Source organism: Ascidiella aspersa, chromosome 9 (genome assembly GCF_963924565.1).
Source record: "Ascidiella aspersa chromosome 9, kaAscAspe10.2, whole genome shotgun sequence".
NCBI classification, from domain to species: Eukaryota; Metazoa; Chordata; class Ascidiacea; order Phlebobranchia; family Ascidiidae; genus Ascidiella; species Ascidiella aspersa.
In genome coordinates this window covers 10,100,138-10,126,470 of record NC_139455.1, presented here as the reverse complement: position 1 = coordinate 10,126,470, position 26,333 = coordinate 10,100,138, and the positions used below count along the sequence as shown (strand labels likewise).

General features: G+C 36.8%; 1 protein-coding gene across 1 annotated transcript; it reads right to left on the bottom strand.

The window, feature by feature from the left end:
* LOC146132921 (uncharacterized) lies at window positions 1–24,920 on the bottom strand. The gene is made up of 41 exons (XM_083397596.1): window positions 24,803–24,920; window positions 23,006–23,063; window positions 20,885–21,075; window positions 19,775–19,852; window positions 18,802–19,055; window positions 18,379–18,687; window positions 18,150–18,243; window positions 17,736–17,902; window positions 17,436–17,642; window positions 17,132–17,204; window positions 16,641–17,066; window positions 16,184–16,578; window positions 15,941–16,007; window positions 15,778–15,865; window positions 15,517–15,636; window positions 15,302–15,441; window positions 14,897–15,002; window positions 14,444–14,632; window positions 14,271–14,377; window positions 14,051–14,193; window positions 13,917–13,978; window positions 13,566–13,704; window positions 12,992–13,112; window positions 12,761–12,864; window positions 12,106–12,285; window positions 11,451–11,680; window positions 10,612–10,783; window positions 9,134–9,328; window positions 8,918–9,016; window positions 8,644–8,758; window positions 8,392–8,552; window positions 7,386–7,592; window positions 6,637–6,846; window positions 6,406–6,498; window positions 6,167–6,293; window positions 5,891–5,955; window positions 3,977–4,115; window positions 3,676–3,734; window positions 3,121–3,408; window positions 2,490–2,558; window positions 1–1,591 (listed from the first exon to the last, which is right to left on the bottom strand). Exons 1-41 carry the CDS (start codon window positions 24,834–24,836, stop codon window positions 1,382–1,384), a joined length of 6,291 nt encoding a protein of 2,096 aa, XP_083253722.1. The 5' UTR covers window positions 24,837–24,920; the 3' UTR covers window positions 1–1,381.
* Window positions 24,921–26,333: the final 1,413 nt, after the last annotated feature.

Sequence of the window (26,333 nt, the reverse complement as noted above, 5' to 3'; positions counted from 1 at the left end):
TCCTTCAACCGAAGAAGGTCATATTTATTTGTCCTGTAACGAACCAATAGTCACGACAAAAAATATCGATCACAGAAACATAGCAGCATATAAGCTTGCTTAACAGTTGGGTAGTTCACCGATCAACAGACGCAGCTGTGAAAACCACATTCCGTGTAAAACCGCACTAACATGTGATCTTTTAAAAACCCACAGCGAGAAAACACTGATAAGTTACGGAATAGATACAAGGAAATCTGAAGGTCAGAGGCTTTTACTGTTTGTATTCAATTTTGGCAAATTACAAATATTTGGGAAACAAACGCCTCGCCCAACAAATTTATGCAACTATCTCGCTTAAAGTACACACGTCGACTTGACAAAGATTTCCTTTTCCGTAAATTAGCGCCTTACTTTTTACCACCACACAGAAAAGATTGCACATGACGTCACCCTCTTACGACTACACACCGGGAAATTACCTACTTTGCGAAGCCTAAAAGAGTGCGCGCACACAACGACAGTAAAGAGAAATTTCAAGGAAGAATTACGGGTACACATCTCACTACATAGACACATATAGTTTTACCTTAATCAGTAGTAACTGGTAATTTGTATGGCATGTCCAATAGCTTTTCAAGCTCAGTCGCGTATTTTCCGAACACGTATGTAACATGACATATATCGAAACTTGAAAACAATAAACGGGATACATTAGAAAAGGGAATAGTCCATGTTTGTTCTATATGAATCAGATAGTTGCAATCCTACGAATTTATGTATACACAATACTCACCAATTTGCTTGGGGTGATTAATGTTGTACTGGGAGAGTTTTACAAATTTAGGAGAATGAACAATGAACATATATACATAAAATACTGAAACAATTAACTTTATCCGCTTTCTACACAATGTAAAGACAAAACTAACGGAAAAAAAGGCGACGAGAACAATCCCACTTACCACCTTAAGTGATCTTTTTGGTATTTGTTTCGAACCATGGATAGATTAGAACAGTGTCTTGAGTGTGCTCGGATTGCTTTAATAGTGCCACGTAAAAAATTAAACAAGTATCCTAAATTTGGTAAAATGTTCAAACAAATCAAATGTTTTTTAAATAATATTATATTGTCTCAATTGTCGAGAGATTTTGTGTTAGAGAAACTAAAATTCGATACAACCGACCCCTGGACTCCGTGATACAAGATAAAGCCCGCATTGTTATTCGGATTGGAAGGCGCTAACAAGAAGCGAATTAATAAGCAACAGAAAAAGCAATTTTGCAAGGATGCAAAAAACAGCATTTACGTGAATCGCAATGCAACGACTTTATACAACTGTACAAGAGAGAATAAATAATAAGCGGAGGAAAAACAAGGAACTCTGCGCGATTCTTGTAGCTACCTAAAGCCGGGTTTGCTCGGGTATGAGGGTCTTCCCCCACGACCCCGTTTCGCCGGCCCGCCCCTCGTCCCTCCCGTTGGGGCCAGGGGTTGCGAGAAGGGGTTCACCCCGGAGTTTGAAAAGCTGGCGGGGTTGTAAAAGGTGGCAGCAGCAGGAGGGGCTGCGGCTGGTGCTGGGGCGACTGCTTCACCTGGTCCTGGCTGACCCTGGATATAAAAAAAATTGTAGGCACATATTTAGTGGAAAAGAATGACAGAAAACGAAATACCGAAAGTGACGTTTTGATAAATGTACAATGTGGAATTCTTTACATCCGCCCGCTGGTACTGGATATTGATTTCCGATAATTTTTTTGGCCAATTTTTGCCCGATTTTAGGGACAAAAAGTTAACAATTAAAACAATTAGAGGTAACGTAGTGTTACTTGATTTTCACAGTGTATGAGTAAGAAAAAAAGTTCTATCCTCCAAAAGCAATTTTGCGATTCGCTCTCATGGCTAAATCCAAAAATGTTTCGTTTTATTTGCAACTACTCGTAAATCATCATCATCGAGCCTTTTTATTGAGAAAAATTAAACAATGTTCTATTTGTTCTGACTAATTGTTCTTCATAGTACAAACATAGTCAACAAGTCATGCAATTTCGTGCAGCCGATTATCTTTTTTTGTAAAGTCTGTGGTTAAATGAGTTGGTTAGTGGTTTAAATAGGCGAGCGTGTACAAGGATTATAGCGACAACACAATTTCCATGCCGCTAAAAATTCAATAATGCAATAAGTATGCGAATAATTAATTTTTATATTGAGTTTAGGTCAACATATTGTTTCTATTGTCCTACAATGGACGACCGAAAAATAGCAATTAATTAGTTGGCACAACACGGTATCATGGAATGATATTGCTTGACAATATTTCGCATGCGTGATTGCTTGGAGAGCTTAAATAAGCGAAAGGGGCAAGCATAAAGCGGCGCGAATCTTGTTATCTTTGTGATTGTAAAATGCTTCCGCTCATTTCATGCAATCGGGCTTGTCAGTAAACAAGATGGGAAGATACAGGAGGATTGCAAACACACACACACAGTGGGGTCAGATTGTGGGTTACCTGGGTGTTTCGGGGTACAACCGGGGTAAAAGCCCCTCCACCTTCACTAGCTATAACAGGGGCGGGGGGCTAAATAGGGAAAAACAACAATAAAAACATACGTTTACTGATGTAAGGTTCAAAACATTCTGTATAAGTTTAACTTACACACAAAAAAATGTATTTTTATTTAACTTGTAACTCCAAGCAAACACAGGGTTGCCATATAATTTTATAAAAAAACAAATCCATTCAACGACTCAAAAGAAAATTTGTAGTTTTTTAAGGACCTAAATTGGATCGCTTGATGCTTTCTTAATATAATTTAAAAACAAAACAGTATAAATGAAATGGTCAACAACAAAAAAAGATTTTAACTGTTTTTTTTTTTACTTTCTATAAACTAAATCCAAAGACTATTTAAAAACATAGGATTTTTCATAGACTTTTGTAATACGTAAATCAATTCAAAGATTTTGTGGCAACCCTGAAACAATCATCATATTGTGAGAAAGTGTGATCTCATATACGGGCGCGAGTTTAAAAACACAAGCAAAAAACAAAAAAGTTTGTCGTAACGCGACAAAATCAAAAGTAAGAAATCCAGATGCAAACTCTAAGCGAAATGAAACAGGGGCAAGATGTTCTTTACCTGTGCCAAGCTGTGCGATGTTGGCTGCGGCGCCATTTGCTGAGCCTGGTGGTTAAACATTGTCGGATTGGAGGAACTCTGTTGTGGTTGGTAGAAGCTTACGGGTTGTTGTTGTTGTTGTTGTTGTTGTTGTTGTTGTTGTAACGAGTTTTGAAGCTGCTGATGCCCTTCATGCTGGGGGTTATTTTGCTCTTGTTGGTGATAGGACTGTTGTTGATGTTGTTCCATTTGTTGTGGTTGCTGATAAGCCTGTTGTAGTGGCTGTTTGAATTGTTCTGGCTGTGGATCCTAGCAATGCAGGTAACTAACATTAATTCACTTTGCTTTAGCTTTCTTTTTCCCTTGCCTGTTTACAAACTGTTAATATATTTTTGTGTCATTTTCTACGATCTTGTGCTGTAAAACAGAACAAAAAATAACATAAGAGTAACAGTATAGTGTGTATCTGATTACCAGTAACTTACATTTAGGTATTTAAAAAGAAAGTGCTTTAATGTAAAAAGGCTCTGCCAGAAATTGTTTTGAAAAAGCTGTCTAAGTTAATTGTAAGATTACCTGCTGGTTTGTGGGCTGGCTTTGGGCGGCTGGCACATCTTGGGGGGCGTTAGTTGGAACTGAAAATTAATTGTCAAGGAAAATTTATATGATTATAGATAGAACAACTCAACACAACTTACAACAACGAATATTTTAACACTGCATTAAACAAAATATTTCGCGAAATCGACGAAGCCATTAAATTGCTGCAGTTAGTATTGTGAAGTTGATAAACAACATTAAAAATGTAAAAAGTAGTGTTTTACATTACCTGGTTTAGGTAGGTAGCACTGTAAATTACCTATTTTGCTGGCATTACCTGGTTTAGGTATAAACATTGCAGGGGCAGCATCGGTTTGGGGGACCATCGGAAAGAGCTGTGGCGGCGCTACCGTGGCATCGCTAGTGTTCGTGCTCGAACTAAAAGCATTTTTGTACATCGCACGACCACCTGCACAGTGTCATACCAACTTAAATGACAATATGAGTTGACCTTAAGTTGTCGAAAAAGGGTCATTACGTGCAACAGGCACATTATTAGGCGTCTACTAAACCAGGGGTCCGCAAATACTTTTAAGCGCGACCCAGAATTACTAGTACTGAGGTCTCGCGACCCAAATACTTCAAGTTGTTTTTAATAACCTATTGTGTTTCTATTTATTAAGACAAATCTGTGTGATGCGGTTTGTTCATTTTAAAGAGAGAGGGTTCTGTAACACAACTATAAAGAAGCCTCGACTTTTACTACTTGTGATGTATTATTAGGATGACAAATATGATTACGCAACCAATTGGGTTCCCGGGGTTGCAGCCCCACCAATTCCCCTTTTAATATACAAGGAGACGTGACACATTTGCCGCACACAAAATAAAATATGAACATATCATAAAAAAATAACATCAGCGAATTAATTTGGAAAAAAATGGATTTTAGAGGGTTTCATGCTACGAAAAATTTCCTTATAGTTGTCGTGCGCACGTCACCTTTGGTTTAAGAAGATTCCATCAAAACGCAAATATAATTCAAAGTCAAATTAGATACGCGCGGGGCGCGAAAAATTTTTTTTTTGTGCATTTTCGTATAGTTAAAACAGTTAAAAATATTAAGCATCGCCTTGTGTACAGTTTGTAAAAGAGTTTGCGGGATGGATGATTTTCACTCGGATCCAGCCTGCGGGCCGTATGTTGCCGACCTCTGTTTCAAGACATGATGTAACAAATTTAAACCAAAACGCGATATTTTAACACAAGGACGTTAAATGCCCTGCTTTGTTCATCCTAACTCAATGCGCCAAACGCAACCAGATTGGTAAAACTTTTCATTCAAGAGGGTGGACGACGCTTAACCACACAAAAATATTTCCGCAAACATAAAGATTCGCATAAAGCGTCTTATAATAGCTTGTTTATATCGTTAAAGTTCGTGAAAAAAATGCATAACCTGGTTAAGCAGTTTATGTTAGCAAAAATGTTGATATAAATAGAGAAAATAATGCTCATTACATTTCGCGTTAAGCAAAAAAATATTTATTGGATTTAAATTTGCATATTTAAATTTTACGAAAACAACATTTTGGTTACATAGACCGGAAAGAAAGTTTTTTGAAAACACATACTAGGAAGTAAACCCAGATTGCGGTAAGTAGGTCAGTTTGGTTTGGTAATCGCCAAAATAGTGTTGGTTTAATCGCTGTTTCCCATCACCTGGATCGAACGAAGGTCTCACGACATTTTACGGGGCTTAATGTATATACTTCGCGTGACAATTCTAGTCGCGCTCAAAGTAAGACGACTCTCTTGTATATAATTCAGTGTACTATGGAAACAATTAAAAAACTTACCAAATATAGGCAGCTATAAATAAGGCTTTTGCGACCCAAACTGAATGGTCCCGCGACCCAAATTGGGGTCGCGACCCCCTATTTGCGGACCCCTGTACTAAACATTAGATATGTGCAATGTATCGATACTAAAATGCCTTGACAGAAAAAAACATACCAATTGTATGTTGGTTAATGCATTATAGATTACATTTAGTAATGAGATTACGACTTTTGGAAGTATGATCACACTAAACAAGTTTAATGATCACTAACGCCAATACACATCTTACACACTATACACTAAAGTGATATTTCAGTCTTAAAAGCAAATAAACTAGGTAAAGCAGAATATTAATATTTAACATAAAGTCAGGGTCCAGTGTTCTAAATAAGAAAGACAACTTACTCATGTTTTTCAACGAAAACTTGTTTGGAGTCAGGCCGGCAGGAGGAGACGGTCCGTCGGTTTGTTGTACTACAAATATATAACAGGCCACAATTGAAGGGTTATACAAACAAAATAAAAAATAAACACTCGGGCCAACACTTTAAGGTTGTAACTCAATTGTATTGCAATGCTCTTTCGACGAGGTTTAAAAGAGTTGACAAAAACACGACTTACGGGATTTAATGAATACCTAATCATTGAAATGACCACAAAACGAAAACATAGATGATTTACTTACGGCCTGTAGATGGTTGGGGTGCAGTGGAAGGGGCGGAATTATCGATGGGGGGAGGGGCAAGAGGGACTTGTTCCTCCTCGGGCTCGTTTTTATTGATCCATCTTTTCTTTTCTGGATCCCAAACGATCTGAATTGGACATGCGATTAGTTTACATAAATGTACTGATAATACTAGTTGTAGCATTCAAAACATCAGCAAAATTTTTTTTAAGGTTTACATTTTTGAAACTAGTATTTACCTCTTTTTCGTCATCTTTTGGCAGCTGAACTTTGTGTGAAACTTCCTTCTTCTTGTTACCGAAAAGTCCGAAAAACCACCCTCCCTTGGCATCCTTAAAAACGACCATAAAGCACATTAAAAAAACACACATTTTGTTGAAACGCAAAACGATTTCTTAACACACAAAACTTATCCAAAACCACAACCAGCAATCCAAAATCCAAACTAATACACAGAAGTCAGTTCAAACCTTGACAGTTTCAGATTTCCTTCCCTGTTTCTCGCTTTCGCCACTTGCGCTGCGGGAACGACCGCTGCGCGAATTCTCCGACACCGTTCGTGACCTTCGACCCGACGACCTTGACCTCTTCGAATCCAGCCTGTGACGTCGTGAGCTGGCGTGTGAGCGATGCGACGCGTGAGAGTTCTGGGACGTTGTTCGTATTCGAGAGGCGGCGCGCTGATTGAAGGAGGAAGCGTGAATCAATACACAATGAACACGGCGCGCATGTAATCTAAAGGCCCGTTTACACTGCAGCTGCGCTAAGCTGGGTGTAAAAATCGATCCAAAGCGTATTCTTTTCCAGCTGCACGGGGCTTGAGTTTAGCAAAGCGCAAAAAGCTCGAAACAATATAATTTAAATGCAAATTACGCTTTGCTCAGCTCAGTGCAGCTGGAGTGTTAACGGGCCTTAAGGATTGCTACCAGGGTCTGAAGCTAAAGCGTAGCGGAACGTCTCGCAAAATAAATATTTTATATATATATTTATTATTTATGTTACAAACAAAACGGCAGTGTAAAACAAATCATACAGATAAAACTAAAAATAAATAGCATAACATGAAGGCATCCATTTATTTCTTATTGGTTGAATCGGCACTTTAAACTTGCCTGCATGTAAAAAAAAGTGCAACACCCCGAAGCTGTGGGATAGCAATCGCGTTAAATAGCTTTTTTATTAATGTAGATAAAAAGAAGAATTTTCACTCTATACTTACAACGGCCGACAGTTGGTCATAATAGTCGGTGACCGGCTCAGAGGGATGAGACACTTGGCCGGGGTCTGGGTAGTTTTGAGCGTTAGATTGTGGAGGCATATGCTGATATTGGTCGGGTTGCTGACTTGCCTGTGGCACGAATGGCTGGCTCGGAGTAGGTGCGAGGTTCGTCAACGGGTTGGTCTGGTACATTACGTCATTTTGAATCTGTTTAAATTATAAATTAAAACTTTAACTAAGGGACTTTCATTGCGGCAATTATTAGGAGTTAGGACAACTCTTTTATAACTAAGATGCGACAAAATTTAGGCAAACAATTCAGCCTACCCATTTTAATGAAGGATTTTATTATTAATAGAAAAACCCACATATCCCTATGCCAGGGGTGTCCAAGAAGCGACACGCGTGCCAAATGCAAAAAATACTAAAATTGTTATTTAGCCAATTACCAAAAAAGCGCAATTGGTTATTCAGCCAATTGTCAGAAAATAATAAGTTTTTATACAGCCAGTTGCCATTGTTTGTTCACAATACAAAACAATCGCGGCAATCACGACAACCATCAATTACTTTTGATATAGTAACATTATACTGTGTGGAGGCTAGCATTCACATAATATTATAAAGCTTGGTGTGAAGAAACAAGTAGTCAGCTCACCGAAAGACACTTTGATGTAGTGATGCGAATTTCTTCTAGACAGTTTTTTTTTTCAAGTTTAAATAAACGTTCTTAGTTTTGGTAAAAAAGCGCTTTTATGATTAAAAAGAATTGGTTCGGTTACGAAACTTTGGCACGGGAAGAAGTTATAAAATAAAAATTGGCACGCCGGCATGCTTGAGTTGGACACCCCTGCCCTATGCTATATACAGTGATAGTCCACCTGTTTATAGTGTTTTTTTTTTCAATAAGGAACAGTTTTATGAACATCTAAAAAATTAAGCAACTTGTCGTAACTGTTGTGCACGTAAACAAGTTTTATCAGTGACAGTTAAGTTGGGGGCCTACCTGTTGGTGCGGTTGGTGCTGCTGAAATCGTTGTTCTTGGGTCGGGGGCGGCTGATACGAGTTGTGCGGAACTTGCGGCGGATTAAACGTTGGAACTTGAGCGGCGTACATTGGAACCGAGGGAGCGCTGTCAATTGAGGGCGGCTGCTGTTCGGGCTCTGCTAACAATGATTGTATTTCTTTCTGATTGTTGCATAATTTTCCGCGTAGTTGTGACATGTCTGCCAATTCTTCAAAAACTTATTTACCAACCTTGACCATAGGGCGCGGTTTGGTTGTATTGTGGATGAAGATAGTGATGATTGGGATCCGAAACGGGCTCAACCATACCATCAGTCTCCTCCAGCATCGATCGGGGAGATTCAATCTGGTTGAAATCAAGTAAAATAAAAAAATGCAAAATCCAATGTAAAGTTTTATTAAAAGTGTCATAACGCAAGTGCACAGTGGAACATATACGTTAACCGGCCCTTAACGAACGTGGTGTGAAAACAGTTTTATGTATAAATACAATCAAATCTTGCACCTGTTGATCGGGTGTAGATCTGCTGGTGGAAGTACTTGGTTCATCCGTGGTAGCAGTTATGGACGGAGTGGTGGCGTACTGTGGAACAATTGAACCGCCCTAGACAAGGAACAACCAAATGCTTCTTGTTAACTCGATACCATCATGTCAAAAATATTTTAATAAACAGCAAGAGAAATGAAATAACCAAGCTAAAAACTTAATTATATGAGCCACCTGCATCTGTTCGGCAATATTGCTAAGCCTTTCAATCCACTGAAGGTCGGTGGAGAGGAGTGTGCCAGCCTGAAGTCTGCGGTCGTGATTTTGCAGAACACCGACCACGTTGGCGAGCTGACTGACCAGCGTCACAGAGTAGGACTTTGGCGATCGACAAATCAGCTTTGCTATCAACTCACAGTAGTGGAATGCCTGGTAAAAATAAAATATACAGTCAAACTTCGATACTATACCACCCTTTGGGACCGAGAGAAAGTGGCATAGTAGCGAGAGTTTGTAAATAGTCATTGAATAATCCATTAGAATGAACACTAACTAATATGCGACCTAGACACAATTTGATAATAATCAATTATTATATATTTTTGTCAGTAAAAGTACAAAATTCATTTTTAAAATATGTTTTTGGATTCAACAAAAAAATCAATGAAACTAAACTAAGTGTTGTAACATGCGCCAGCTGACGATTCCTCAAAAGTTTTGGACTGAGCTACAGTAGATAAGAGAGAGAACACATTACATGCACAATTGCACATACACATACACCGTTTTAGAGCCATTTAATCGCTTCGTTTGTAGCGTTTATTGTTTCGTTAATAAGTAACACTGCACTCTCATGTGTCATAGTAGCAAGGGTAAGGGGTGGCATAGTAAATATATTTTCCATTGAATTTAGTTGGTGACGATCAAAAGTGGTATAGAAGTGAGATTAAATGTTCCAATAAATACCAACGGACACTGGTAAACAAAATATTCATAGGTACATGACGCAGCGCCTTAACCTTTAAAGAAGGGGTCGGCAACCTACGGCCCGCCGATGTAATTCATCCGGCCCACCGCCTCTTTGACAAATCAGAAACGAGTCCATTTCACATACTTTTTGACTATTTTAACTACGTAATTGCGAACAATTTTCATCATTTTACGTCATGTTTGTTTACGTTTTCATGCGCCGGGAAGGCTGTCAAGTGCGTCGCGAAAAACCAGAAAGCGTATTCAAAAATATTGGATATATTTTTTTTAATATTTTTTTATTTTCGGCAATGTAATAAAAACTTGCAAGAAATTTACATCGCGCTCGCTTTCGCCAGGTGCGCCTGGACTTAAAACTGTTACCTTATACTGATCTAAATTAACTTTAAAGTGTTAGCGCGTTCCCTCAAAGTAGTTTTATTACACGTTTCATTAGTAGTATCGATGACGCCGTGTGAACTCGAATTTTAACAAACACTTTTTTTCGAGCTATGCGTCAACGCTTTACTGCCTCTGTAAATATAATTACGTTTTGAGTGCAAAAAATATCTGAGGCCCGCCTAAATCACAGTCATTTTCTAACATTTCAATAACACAATTCTTAGTTGTCACTTTGTGCGGCCCGCAGAGACCTTTCTGAGTTTGGTTTTGGCCCGCGACTAGAAAAAGGATGCCGACCCCTGCTTTAAAGAGTATAGGTAAACCGCTAATTAGTGAGGTACCTTTTCGATCATGCCGCACTCCATGAGGCGACAGGCGTATATGAATTTGAATATTTGCAGCGATGGCAGTAGCGCGCCCTTGTGCCTGGCCTGTGTTCCCAGAGAGATAGCGTACTCGTAAGCCTCGCTTCGTCGGATCGCTTCGTCCGAAGAAAACTCGTCGAACGGTAAGCTGCCAAAATATTCGTTTAGTATTCTTTGCAAATCATATACAGCATGCTTAAGTGTTAAAACCTGCTTGTTTCAGACAACGCATTAATAAATCCGAGAAATATGTCTAAAATGCTCGGTAATTTTAACATTTTAGGGAATATCAGCATAAAAAATACATTGTTTAGGGCACTTTGAGGTTCGTTAATAACTTTCACGACGAAGGTTTTATAAACCTTACTCGAGATCGACCGACATCACTTTGCACCGATGCCGATACCCATTTTTTATAAACTTGTCAACCGATACCCGATACCGATTTTTTTATATACCTGGGAAATGTTCAAAATTTGGATTAATTGAAAATAAATCCAAATAACGTTTCTGTTTAAATAGATTTATTAATAATTCACCTATTATTTTGCATATTAACTTGGTGTAATGCTAAAAAACAAATTTTTTTGATAAAAAAAATGGGTAAGTTGTTTGGTTGTACAGAAATAATAATATCATATTGTAAACCGATATATCGGTCTATCTCTAAACCTTACTGCATGAAGTTTACAAACGAAAATAAATATAGGTACTGATGACGTCATTTAAAACATCGGACGTGGAACGATTTTTATCCTAAGAATCATCATAAGTTAATAAACCATTTTTAAAGTAAATGACCAAAAAAAACTTACTTTTGGTTGGATCCGATCAAGACGAGTTTATTCGTTTTCCTGCTGTAATAACCGAGTGGAGCAGAAGCCATTAGGTAGCAAAAGTGGGCCGCGTCCAGGAGTCCCTTGGCCACCAGGGTATCCCCCATGGTCATGGCGATCTTGGCGTCATGTGTGACGTTGTTGGTGGCGTTGGACAAGATCATGGCGAGATGAGGACGCCAATCGCCCCAGCCCTCGTCGACCAAACACTGCGAGGTTGAGCAAGGAGCTTTTAGTTTCGTGGCGGAATTACCACAAAAACAAACTTAGCGAAATAAAAGAAAAACCTTTTTAGCGAAATTCAAAAAAAAAAAATTAGTATGTGGAATCTAGAATTTCGATAGGTGCTTTGGCACGTTTGAACTAGAAAATGGAGCTATACTATCAATGCAAAAAAAAAATTCAAAACTAGAAATTTTGTCAAAAAATGGGTGGTAAATATTAAAACAATAAGCCTTTACATATAACGTCAAAATTGTGCAAGAAAGTGCATTTTAGGTGGTCGAAACGTTGGCACTTTAATAAAATTTCGATTTTTTTAAAGGTTAAAGTACAGTTTGATTGATTGATTAACTTAATTACACATTAAAAACATTTTTTTGAAAAAACTCTTTAATAAGTAAGGGCTTCTTACCGTGGCCGCCGCGGGCTGTCTGCCAGACATCTGCTGGTAAAGGGTCTGTAGCGGGTCGTTGATCGGCAGAGAGTTAGCGAAGCGAAGCATCACGTTCGCGTGAGTTCGCGCGTCAGTCTTGCTCGCGAGAAGCAGAGCGTGACCCCACAAGTTGGACCTCATTGCCCACTCGAGCGCGTCCTTGAGATAAACGGGAATGTTAAATACACTATCAACGTGTTTAGGGCGGATTTTAAAGGAAATCAAGGAAAACATGACGAATAACAAAACTGGTGTTGTCGCTTTAATATACTCAAGGTTGGCACTAAACGTTATGGAAAAAATTCAAGACTTTTCAATGAAAGACCTAAAAGTGGATTGCTTGACGTTTTTTTAGTATAATTTTAATACACGAGTATGGATGCCATGTTTAACAAACTTAAAATAGTTTTTGTAATTTCCTCGTAGCGGTACTTTCTAAACACATAACTTAAGCTGGACATAAAATAAATCAAAAGCCTATTTAAAGACTTTTAGGTTATATTATAGGGTTTTTCAAAGTATTTTAAAATGTAAATCCATTCAAGGACTTTGAAACACTTAAAAGACATTGGAATGCGAGATTTCAAACCCCGTAAATTATCATATGCAAGTGTTATGTTTACTCTAAAGACACCTTTTTTCGACCGTAGAGAAGCAATTCGCGGAAGCGGAAGGAGGGACAGGCTCTGTTGTTTGACGAACTTGTGGTTGCAGTTTCAGCGTTTTCAACCTCGTCGCCTAAATAATATTTGATAATAGTGACGTTATTACGGAATACATTCAATATTATCCACTGTACGTTCAAAAATTCAAGAAAAATACGCGCTGGTAAAACATAGAAGATATTAAAAATCACGGCGCAAACCTGAGGCAGTGGATACGGCGCTAACGTGACTTGTGTGCGTTTCGTTGGGGGAAGCCATCAAACCGAAGTCGCCGGAATGATCTTTCATCAGCAGTTCAGCGACATCGGTGCCCAAGATTGACTGCAAAGCAATCCAACAACATTAGGTTGGCTAAAAAATTCAAACCGCACATAAATATCGAACAACATAGGCCTGTCGTTTTTCTAAGGTTGTTATTATTATTTCATTGGTAAAAAAAAAGAAAAAAAAGTTTACACCGCTATAAATGCAGTATACACACTAGAAGAGAAACAAGGGATATGCAGTGACATAATAAATGAATCCACGTCATGACCAAAAGGGTAGTTTACAGTTTATAGCTATATCCATTGGTAACAGATGATTTCATATTTTTTTGGATTCGGTGGCTTCTGTAGTTTGAAGGGAAATTTTCATATTTTTTGAACGGTATTAAGTGTTTCACCTCCGGTTATCCTTCGTTTACCTAGGTTATTATGCTGACCAAACTGTGTAAATGTTTGAAAATTGGCGTTAAAAGCCTTTATGCCCCCATAAATTTCTCAAGGTACTTACCCCGTTTTGACGGACTAGAAGGCCAAGGAAATCCCACATGAGGGCGGCAGACGTTCGATCCATAAGTTCTGTGGATTTCATGCATCTGGAAGACCGACCAGCAACATAACGTAGTACATCGTTTTTATGCGTCTCCTCCCTAACGAAAGCATCAACGTAAAAAATGTTCAGATAACCACGACAAGCGTTCAATATTAAACGATTTAGAAATATAAATATGTAAAACAAGTAAACAAATATATTATGATTTAATTCAGGCAAAAAACATAATTTTATGCAAACGATTATTCGAGTATAATATTACTTCAAATATACCGATTGCAAACAAGATTCAAGATAAATAGTGCTTACTTTGACAAAGGACCTGGGTAAGATCTGAACGTTTCAGCAGAATTGCAATCTTGCAGAAGTGTCTGCAAAGTTCGAAAAAAAGTTGTTTTAAAGTAGAATTTAGCAAATTACAAAAAAACGGTTTGTAGAAATACCTCGACGCTGTGAACTTCGACAACCGCTGGTTGATTTTCCGACGGCAGATGCGGAAGAACGTGTATAAGATGACCTCCAGCGCCAAAGCGAGCGATTGGGTGAGCTGTGTTGAATTTCGCTGGAGTGCGTCTCTGGGGAACTACTATAATGAATAAATAAAAACAGGTTTTCGTTAAGTTGCTTGTGATTTTGTTTGTATTAGCCATACACAGCACTTACCTTGGGGAAGCTGTTCCCATGTATCTTCGTTGTAGGTATTAGAGAAGGTTGTGTCGTTTAGACTGTACTCACCGTAATACTGGGACTTTCTGTGCGGGTCTTGGTAACTGCGCAAAATATAAAGCAAAGTTGCATTTTGTGCTGGCCCCGCTGTGCATTATTGAGTTTCTTACCTTTCGTTATACGCATCGCTGTGCTGGGGATATAAGGATTGGTCAGCTTCATTGTAATGCATCGACCTTTCGCTATGTATGCTTCTGCGGTCGTCTTCGTCTGGATATCGACGTCTGTTGTAATACTGTTGCTGGTATTCTTGGTTGTACGACTCGTTTTTGTATTGCCAGTTTTCATGATTCCTGCTCCTGTGAGTAGGAAATAAATATTGATTTACGTAAACTATTTCTGAAACACGTCACCGTGAATAGTAGAATGTTTATTTTTCGCTTAACAAACAAAGCCAAGTTCCATTTATATCAGTTTAGCCGTTCTGACAATTTAAAACACAAGATTTATCAATCGAAGCTGAGTTAAATTCACTGTACAATAAAATAATATTTACTAAGTGTTATAAGGAGAGATGTAATGTTTAATGACACTATAAGGTTAAAAGGGGCATCAAAATTAACCCGTAATAATCTGATCTTCTGTAGTAGTTTCCATCCTGCGCTTGATATACATCGTCTCTGTAGTAATCACCATAGTTTCCCCTGCGCTGATAATGGTCGCCATAACCTAAACCAAAGTTAACATGCCATTGGTCCGAAATAAAAACAATGTTAGATACATATTTGGTTAAAAATTCAAGAGAAATTATAGGTTTATAGGTACTTATTTTTTTAAGTAAATTGTAGAAAATATTGGTATTTTAACTGCCTGTCACATACCAAAACCGTACAGCCTAACCATTGTATGTTTTACTTACATCATGCCATATGGTACAAATAGACAACGTTTTAAGCTGAAGCCATAAACCCCTAAAAGCACTTCACATCCGGTTTACGTGCCTACTACCAAAGTACATTTCTATTTACCCTGGTAGTTGTAATCGCGATAGTCGCGCTGGCGTCCATAGTAGTAATAGTCCTCTTTGGCGTTTCGTCGGTCGTAATACTCGTCGTATTCGTTGGGATATCGCTGTCTGGAATAATGGCGATCCTTCGCGTATCCTTGCCTACGGAGTTTATATAATCAAATGCATTCAGTGATCACTATTAAGGGGAAAATACTAATGGCAAGCGGCAATTACCTGGAATGGGGTCGACTGTACTGTGCCCTGTCGTCTTGATCGTAGCGATCAGTTCGATAACTGTTGTTGTACCCGTCACCAGCTGTCACACTTGAGCGTGAGTGAGGCCGCGGAGGGGCTCTTATATGAAGCAGACAAAGAGTATGTCAGAATTGCTGGTTTATACTAATACAAATCTAACCTACATATTATGTTAAGTACTGCTACGTCACAAAAAATTAAACTTTTTCTAATTACCTAGACGTTCGGTTTTTAACCAACCTTTCATTGTCGGGAAAGTATCTTGGTGATTGCACATACGATTGATTCTCAAGCTGGACACCATACTGTGAATTCACAGGTTGTGAAGCTAAAGAAATTACGCAATCGATAAGTTTGTTCTTCTCAATATTTATAAAGAGTTGTTACATACGCTTTTTCTTACTTTCAGTATGTATGCTGCTTTGATTATGGTTCCTTGATGAGGGCACGCTACCTTCAGGTTGCTGTTTCTTAACAAAATATAATTGTTTTTAAACAAATTTAAATGTAAGAAGCTCACAGGTAATATGTAACCAGTGTTCTTGTTAACACTAACATGCTATAAATTTAAAAAATCGAAACTCATAAAAAATTAGGGATCACTAAATAAAAATAAACACAAAAACAGGTGACAAATGCAACATACTGGTGGATGACGCTCATTTTGCGATTGATGAATCAGAACTGGTCTTTCAACCGATGCAGCATTATTTGGCAGCATGCGTCCATGATTGTCATAATAGGTACTTTTGGTTTGTTGGTTTTGTAACTGTGATGAGCTGGCGTGCATATCATTGTACGAGTGTTGACTACGAGTTGGTTCAGGTATGGATATAGGAGGAACTGCTGACACGCCACCTTGCACCGATTTTTTTGGCAACATTTGACTGTGCAGTGATTGTGGGACTGGGCCGGGTGCGGCTAACGGGGGCTGTTCTGGAGCCGTGTCTGTTGAGGGGGCAGATACCACATAAGTGGTGATAGCAGTAGCTGGTGTCTTCTGCTGAACACTGACATAAGATGAGTGCATCGTGTGGGTTTCTGTAGATTAAAATAATTTAGTACTGAAAACAGTTTGGTGCCAAAAGTAAATTTCCACTTACCATTCTGCTTTGTGGGTTTCACACTTGCCACAGTGCTGGAAAGCAAACTCGGGGGATCCGGCATTGCTACAGAAGCCCGACCAAAAGACTTGTGACTTCCAGCAGATCTGTGGGATGAATTGGAGCCGATACTGTGTTTTCTCGTGTGCAATGTTTGTTCAGTTAGGTTTCTTTGTCCAGTGTCTGAGCTGGTTTGGGAAGCTTTGACAGGAGCTGGTTGATCCAAAGATAGCGAGCTGTCTTGCTCAGTTTGTTCACTAACACTTGCAGGTTTGTCTGTAGATTGAGAGTGGACTGTGGGTGGGTCATTGGTTTCATGGGAAGAAAATGGAATGTTATTCATTGTAGGGGTGGAGTTTTGACCTGCATCCCAAAATGGTTTCACAGTCTGTGTGGTTGGTACAACTTGAGCCTCAACGGAATGATCTAGAACATTGTTGTTTACAGATAAACTGTCCATATAGTTTTAAATTAAGAAATGCAATTGTTACCTTTACTGCTACAAGGATGAAGATTTGTGTCGTCAGTTTCCTGGTCAATAACAGCATCCTCACCAATATCATGCTAAACATAGAAATAACTTTTAATTTAAAAAATTTACACGTCTTTGGTTTAATTTTTTAAATAATATTGGAAGGTTTGAATTAATACATTTTAGGAATATTTGTTATGCTTGTTAAAACATATTGCAAACCGTTGTTCTAATCACCACTTTCAAATCAGTTTTCTAAAGAGCACTAATGTACATTAATGTTATAAACAGCTTAATTTTATTATAAAAGATAATAAATGCACCATGGGAGAGGAGACAGCTTGATCCTCTTCTGGTGATGATGTTACTGTGTTCAACTCTATTTTATGATGATGAGTTGCATCAGCAGATGGCTGTTCCTCCAGAACTTCAACAACAGCTTCAGAATGATCCAAGTTTTCTTCACTTGCTACACTTATATTTTCTAGTATTATTTCATCATCAGGTTGAGAAATATTTAGTGATTGAACCTATAATGAAATTCATACAAATAAAATAATATTTTGATAATCAAAAAGCGTGTTAATAACATTAAAACATAACAAAATGTGGTTGGTTAATACCTGCTCTACTACATCATCAGGGATGTAAACACCCAAATCTGCTTCTGGGTTTTCAGGGTTGTTTGATTGCTGGTTTGAAAACAATTCAAGCTGCACTTCTTGCATTTCTGCAGGGATTTCTAAATCTTGATTATGTTCCATATTAGGAGCAGGAGCAGCAATAACTTCTGTAGGATTTTTTAAGAATTAAAATAAAGTTGTTTTAATATCCGTTAGCCTGCCCTTGTTTGTATATAAATAAATACACATTCACAGGATTACATAAGTATGAAAAACAGGATTACACAGGGTGACCATAATATGCACAATTAAAGTTTTAAAAAATGGAAAAGAGTTCAAGACTGTAAAATTACTAATTCGTCTTTCAAAGTTTTTATATACATATATATAAGGTATTTATTTGTAAAATATTACCAAAATTAGCAGCATAGTTGTCTGGATTGAATAGAACTGGATCTTCAGCATAGACATTCACATTCTGGTTTCCTCTTCCAGATTGCCAGGTACCCTATGTCATGCAAAAATGCAAGTGTATGAAAGGCATCACAAGCAAATAAAACATTCATGAAACAAATGCATTTCTATATTTATTTAAAAATAACCAACAAATTAGTCCTAACAATCAACTGTTGAATGTAAGCACCTGTGAGTGTAAAATATCATCAAAGTGCCTTTGGCTGTTTTCTGCATAATCGCGATGCAGATGATCTGACGAAAAGTTTTGCTGACGCAAATCTGCTCCCTGCTCATCCAGAGCAAGGCCTTCATCATCAACAGGTTGCAAGGCTTCAGCTTGATTTGGAATGATATTGCTCTCTGCCTGGAATGCAGGTTGGTGGTATGCTTGTTGTTCGTGGAACTGCTGCTCCAGCTGTGCGTTAGGGTCTGGATTGTTGGCCATATTCATGTAAGATCCAAAACCAGCTGCTTGCTGCGACATGCCTTCATTCCACTACAACAAAAATCAATATTTTAAATTTATTTTTTAAAGCTGCACATTACTTTTATACTTTGTGGTTTAAAGAGTTTCTACTTCATGTAATGTAAATGATCAGTTGAAACTTACTTCAGGCATATTAATACGAGGTGGATCGAATATTGAGGAAGGGGTTGCTATGGTGCTGTCATCTGGAGACATATACTGTTCAGCGACAGGAGGTTGTGGTTGAAATAGAATGTCAGGCATTGAACTAGATCCCGGTTGTGATTGCACTGGGATTACTGGAGTTGAGGAGTCCGCATAAGAACTGGTTGTTTCGTGAGTATTATCATCAGAGCATACTACCTGTTGAGCTTGTGTTGGTGCTTGTGGGGGAGGCACTGCATGTAAAGCTATTTTTTAAATAACTATTCATGTTAATTTTTTAAATATACACACATAAATAAAGACTAAAATAAAATATGTTCTTAACAACAAACTGAGAAATGTATCCACTCGACATTTATTTTTAATAAATGCATGTTTTCATGATTTATTCATTACTTCAACAAAACCATTAAAATACATGTTGATGCATAAAAAAGAAAAAAAAGAGAAATAAAACAATGATTATTACTTATAAATTAGTCCACTAGGAAGTTATAGAAAACATTTCTACAATAATAAATTCACATAATTATTAAATATCTCATCTTACTAAAAATTATTTGTAACAGGCTTCATACTAATTTAAAATTGGCACTCGCCAGTCGGGGCGAGTAACTACCAATTCGGACTAGTCCAATGAAATAACACTTGCTAAAAATGTTTTTAATTGCTCTTCTGTTTCCATGCAAGTGATGTACTTCAGACTATTAAATGTATAACAATAGCATGTATTCGGAGCGATTTAATGAAAAAATAAGCTTTATTCTTATGAGTTTAACCTAATTTGACAGAGATCAACATATAGAATCCAATAGATTTAATACAAATGTTTATTCGAAGGACATCGCTGATTGGCCAGTCAGTAAAGTGGATGTTAATTAGCTCATGCCAGCAGGAGCAGCTATCAACCAATTTTTGTTAGTTATTGCTTTAAATTATACCATGCACTTACTGTTAGCATAAAGGTTGCTTTTTTCTGGAGAATTGTGGTGGCTGGAGGAAGCTGATAAAGAACTTTCATATTGATTTACTGAAAGTTTACAAACAAAAAAATATAAGAAAATAATTCCAGCTTTGTACAAAATCATGTTAGAGACTAGTTTACTAACAAAAAACTATAAATGGGATAAAATAATTTCAGTTTAGTATAAAATCACATTAAAGACTAAACCTACTTCCAATAAGACACAGAACTAAACAGAATCTTGCCAGCCTTATGTTGATATGCATTTTGAGGTCTCTACCTAAAAGTTAAATGCTGTGTTCACTAAGAAGTGTACAAACTTTGCCAAAACTTTGTTTAGGAGATAAACAAGGCTATTACCAAGAAGTATTTTTGGTGACATTATTTACAAAAGGGGGATGAAAAAGTAAAATTTGTTGGTGCACATATCTTCTTTACTTACTCGACACTGTTTTATAGATCAGTTGTCTTTAAGCAAACTCGTGTGCAGACATGCAGATTAAAACCAGTTTAAAATTGCCAAGCACAAAAATATAGTATTTATTTGGTTAACTTAGCAGAAATTTTCGTGGCACATTAGGCATTTAACAGAGATTCATATACAGTATTACTCGAAATAAAGGCGTTTATAGTCTATATTTAATAGAAATTATTTATTAAGGTTCTAATTCACATAGCGCAACATGCCATATTGCAGCGCGCTTTTGTGCCGATCAGATTTGAATAACACAGATACAGTAACAAAGCAAAACTTGAATAAATTGTATTTTAGGGCATTTGTATAATTTAAACAGATAAAAAATATAGTTTGTTTAAGTTGAGAAGAATGGCCTGGTACACCCTAGATCAGCCCATGTGAGTGTCATACTTGTCTATTCAACTGGAATTATAAGCATCGTGATTGCTATTTAAGTCAATATAGGAGTACTTTAGCACTTCCAATCAAAGTAAATTTGCAAACACAAACCAATTCTCTGATCGAAAAAAGGAATTTAAAGAAAAAAACAATATAATATGCTACCACTGCCTTTTCCTAACTAATGAACAAACAAATTAAAATTTATAAAACTGATGTTTAAAGATTTATAGACCACTAACCTGCTTGGGACAAGTCTCCATTTGCTACAGGTAGCACATCACCATCTTTTACTTGAGGTTCCCATGCAGATGTTGAGGGACCGGAAGTGTACTGACTTGGGTTATAGAAGAAAGGCATTGAGGTCGGATTCATCATATGATTGTGAACTTGTGAACTCGTCACTGAATTGTATTGCAACTGCCCCGCTTGGCTTAAAAAATATATATAGTCATTGTCCGGTAAGACAGCGTTTTTAATGTAATTGGGTCAAACATCTTAAGCTGATATTCAACCAAAATCTATTGCAAAACTCGATTTGTAGACATTTTGTGCCGACTAATGCATTTGACTGCGGGAATCGCCATTTGGATTGGCTACCAGCCAACTTGGTTTTCCTAGGGGAAATAGGACTTGGTGAGAATTTTGCAGCCTATGTTTTCTCAGCGTTGTGCGATATTTTTGTTGATTTCGTTTTGGATTGTGTTACATCATTATTCGTGGGGTGGACACAGAGAGAATCGGACGCATTTTAAGGATGGTTTGCAATCTCGTGGTTAGAGACAAGTCTAGCCTTATGAGAACATGTGTTTGTCTTATACTGATTGCCGTACTGTTCAATAAACGTCTTGCTCGAAAAAGTAAAGTCAATCCTTATCCTTAGAAGCTACTTTGGGGATTGTGTCCCGAACTAGTTTACGACATAGACACAGGAGATTTTATCTAACTAAAGCAGTGGTTCTCAACCTTTTTTCCACCGCGTACCACCTCGAGGTTCTATGATATTGTTGCGTACCAACAAATTATAGAAAACCTCAACTTTACTCAAAATGTATATAGGATTATTAACAGGGGCGGATTTGCTAATTAGTTAGGCCGGAAATTTCAAAACAAATGCGGCCCACTAATCTTGAAAAAGTTTCCCTATTTTAACTTGCAATATACCGATAGTCAAGTTTTGTGATTCTTTGTTGTTTTTCTATGATGTCATAAAATAAATTTGCATAGATGTTCCGGAAAGATAATAATTCCTATCATTGATGAAGCATAAAATATTTAACTATGTATAGTTTATTACAATAGAAAAAAATGCTAAACTTTTTTGTAAAACTGTAATTTTATTTAAAAGCATACTGCGTACCACCCAAAATTACTTCACGTACCACTAGTGGTAGGCGTACCACAGGTTGAGAACCACTGAACTAAAGTGTCTATCTCTATTTGTTCTGGTTGACTTATTGGCAAATGGTTCATTTGACACATATGTGAATAGAACACTTTTATTCCGGATGTAGAAAGAATTTTGCAATGAAACAGAGTTCATGTTCACAGAAAAAAAGGCAGTGCTAATTCACAACATTAAATTAAGCCTTCTCTGTTCTATATTGTTTTAAACTTTGAGTTAGACACAGTTAATGAACTGTTCTGCGCTAATGTCCAGTGATGGTGTAACAACAGCCTCTTAAACTAAAGCAGGTGACAAGAATGCTCTAACATACTGTTGTGCACATTTAGGGGTGTTTCTAATTAAATGATAGTAATTGAAAAGTTATTCTCTGTAGTCATATCATATTATCTGTATGCTATTGAAGCAATTATTTTTTACTCCACCATAGCTTATTTAAAGTGGAATACCAAAAACAGGGAGAAAATATCTTGGTATTGAATAGCATGTGTGCTGGACTGCTGGTAATTACAGGGATCTTAGGTAACTGAGCTGATGGCTGCTAATAGGGAAGTGTGGATGTACAAAAAATTTAGCGTCTATCAGTCTGCTTTTGCAGGACATTAAATGACTATTTCTATATTTTTGACTTAAGAACCAAACAATGGGGGAATTCAGAACATATTTATTTCAGATTTGGCCTGTAAATTAGTCTTTTTAGGTAACACTTTAAGTAATTGATTTCACATATTGTGTTTGTGACAGGAAGTGCCAAAACCTCAATTTAGGTAAATGAATGTACGATTTCAATTACTGGTATTTCCCCTATCCTGAAAATGCATACGGTTTGAGATTTGATTGCGTATAAATTGCGAAAATACAAGACACAAAAATATATCTAAGCATTTAAAATTGTAAAAATTCAAAAAACCAACTACAGATGTTAAACAAATTAATTATTAATAATGTTTTATTGTACCTTTGATTGGTTATGGAACTGCAGGGTGGTTGTTGTCCTGAAGTAGACATGTGTGGTCCTGAATAACAATGTAAGATAAACATTGGGTATTTATCTAAAAATCTGATGGCACTGTTAATGGAGATACTGTTTTATAATGATTAGCATTATAAGACAAATGAATGGTAACACTGCCACCTGATTAACAGGTTTGAAATTAGATTAATATAGCCAAAAACAAAAATTGGTATACAAAAATGATACAAGACCACAGAAAAGAATACTATTAAAAATCAATAGAATTTAAAACGGACAGATTAAGTTAAAATTGACTTGTATAAAGCTTACTGTATCAAGTATAGGCGCCAAACTTTGAAAATTACAGGGCGTTTATTTAAATCAGTACAAGATGCAACAACTAAATATGACAATCTTTGGGAAACCGATTTAGCTCTTTTAAATTTTTACATTCAAACAATACGTTGTGTCTCTCATAATTTTGTAGTAATAAATTGCTAAAGGTATACTTGCTGACAAAATTGTAACATAGCTAAAGATCTGGCGAGTGAAGAGAGCGAGTTTTTCAGTTTTTTTTAACTGTTGCAAGTTATCATTACATAGGTCTCATCGTTTCCCAATCTGTAAAGTACTGAATGACATGTCGCTTTATTTCTTGCTATTGAAAGGTTATGCAGATTTTACCAGAAGAGTTTAACCATAAACACAGAACCTTTATCAACTTATAAGACTGACCTACATCATCAGGGTTCAGCAACCTTTTTTAAGATGCATATCAAAGCCAAACTCGAAATGTCTTGTCGGCCAGGTTAAATTTTAACTGACAATTTATTTGTTTACAATTAAAAATGGGTCTAATCAAAATTGTAAGATGGCGGTTAAATGCATGAAGATATAGAAAATTGACAAAACCTCCTTAATTTTTTATAGGTATAAATGGTGCCGTTAGGGTGAAAAAATTCCCTTAAAAAACTACTCACCTGATGGATAAGTATGATTTACGAAAAACGCAAAAAACTGCATTTACGTATCTAGTTAAAATACCTAAAAAAAATGTGGGAAACAGCCTTATGCCTAGTTTATTAAAATGTTTCAGGCCAAATAATTTACATTGGTGGGCCATATTTTGCAAGTTCTAGGCTCTTCAGTTTATTTATCTTGAGGTGCAATCAGACACTTTCCCAGGCTGTAAGTTTTGTACATTATTCTAGTGAACCTAAATTGTGCAACTGATTGCGTATATTTATTATATATAGTTTTTCCAAAATGGAGTTTTTAAACTAAGTCTGCGAGTGTAATTTGGTCAAATTGCCACCCTTTCAAAAAGCCAGTGGGTCTAAAGACATTCTGCACACCCATGTTCGCCGCCTATGTTATTAAGTAACATTTTCTAATACAACATTATTGCGTTGCTCAGTAAAACATCATAAAGCATTTGAAAGATGTCCACTGATGTGTGACCAACACCCAAAGCAAGCGGTCTCGTCGCTTCACAATTCATTCTATTATATTTGGTTTTAAACTAGCAGTCTGATTTAAGTAATATACTCAACAAGCAATATCAACCGAGTTAAGTGACTCTGTAGAGATAGGTATTTTTATCAGTCTGCTCCTTTGGAGTAAGTTATATACAAGGAGCATGTAAGAGACTTAGGTCATGGACAGTCCTGGCCTTGAGGGGCATCACTTATCAATAGCATTTATAAAGCGATGTCCCTAATAAAATATCTCAAAGAAACTTTATCAGAAGGTATGATTAAATGCCAAGGATAAGTGCCAAAAACAACAGAAAGCACAAACCATCAAAATATGGCTCCTTGTCATCGGCAGACATGTTGACAATTCTGCTTTAGCGAATGCAAATTTATCAACATAGATACATGCTAACTTTATAATAAAAGTCCAAAAACAAATTTCTGTAATACATATACAATCCATAAAAAAACAGGATACTAAAATAACATGGTATGATTTTTTACTAGAGTAACAACTTTCTTTTAACAGAATACAATCAAAAATAATTGAGCTAAAGGTCAACGCACAAAAAATACTGTTTATCACCATATTTGCATTTGTTCTATTGAATTTGTGTTGCTGTCAGTGGAACAACAGCTTTCCAATTCAATTTTCACAATAATATTAAGGCCCTCTCAACATGTAACAATTTTAAAAATTAAATTTGGATTTGAATCAAAAGATCCGACATTTTCCTTTAAACATCCCTACTCACAGCAGAAAAACAGAAGTTTTTCTTAATCAAGTTTTAAAAGGTATGACAGTGACGACAAACAAACAATTCCATTGAGCATAAACGTTATATATGCAACGCAAAAAGTCTTAGTCCAGTGGAATAATTTGTTAATATTGGTTTACCTACCCAAACCCACAACTAAGCCAAAATAATGTTCGTTAAGGTAGGATTCTAGACCAGCGCCAACTTAACTATTACACGTGTAATTTTAAGGTAAAGCATTGGGTAGCATGAAGGCAACGAAACGACATAAACTGTCAAGATTCATAAACAACTGAAATTTGTCTTTTGCGGTCGTAACATAAATCTTTCGGGTTCAAATGAAAAAATACATTACAATGACAGTACATTGCAGTCTTTGCACTTACCACTATAGTCAACAATAAGGGATACCATTTATCCTTGTAACTGTAGCGCTATACGATCATATGTGTAACGTTTTTAAATGTGATTCATTTACGTTAACGCAAAAAAATTACTAATGCAGTATCTATATATTAACTTTAACCCAGTAGATATATATATATTTAATTTAAACAAACATATGTTGTAATAAGATCGACTTAGTTGGAAAAAATATTTATTTGACTGCACTAATTACCAGGATTAAATTTGCATTCAGTTACGTGTTCCAACGATACGACACAAATTTTTCATAACATTTTTGTGTTAGGAAAAATAACTACAACTAAAGTAGCTGTCCCAAATTGATGGGGACTTGATACCTAATTTTCCCGAAGGATCAAACACATGTGGCCCGCAACATCAATGTTCGTGGCCCGCGGAGCCTCTAAAAACCTGGCGGGCGACTCGAGCTCTAACTATTTTAGTTAGACCGCCTCAAAAAAAGAAATTGTTTCTTAAAAAGTTTGCGTGTTCGGTTTTATAGGTCTCATAGTTGTTTTATCTTTAAACAATTGTTTGGATTATCGACTAAGCCAAACAAAAATATAAAAAATTATGAAAATTGTATGTTTTATAGTTTGTAATAGTTTTTCTACTTGCGCTAGCCCGTGGCGCACCGGTAAAGAAGGGGTGCCATGGTACTTTTTGGTATGTTTTAGCCTTTTTCTATCGCGT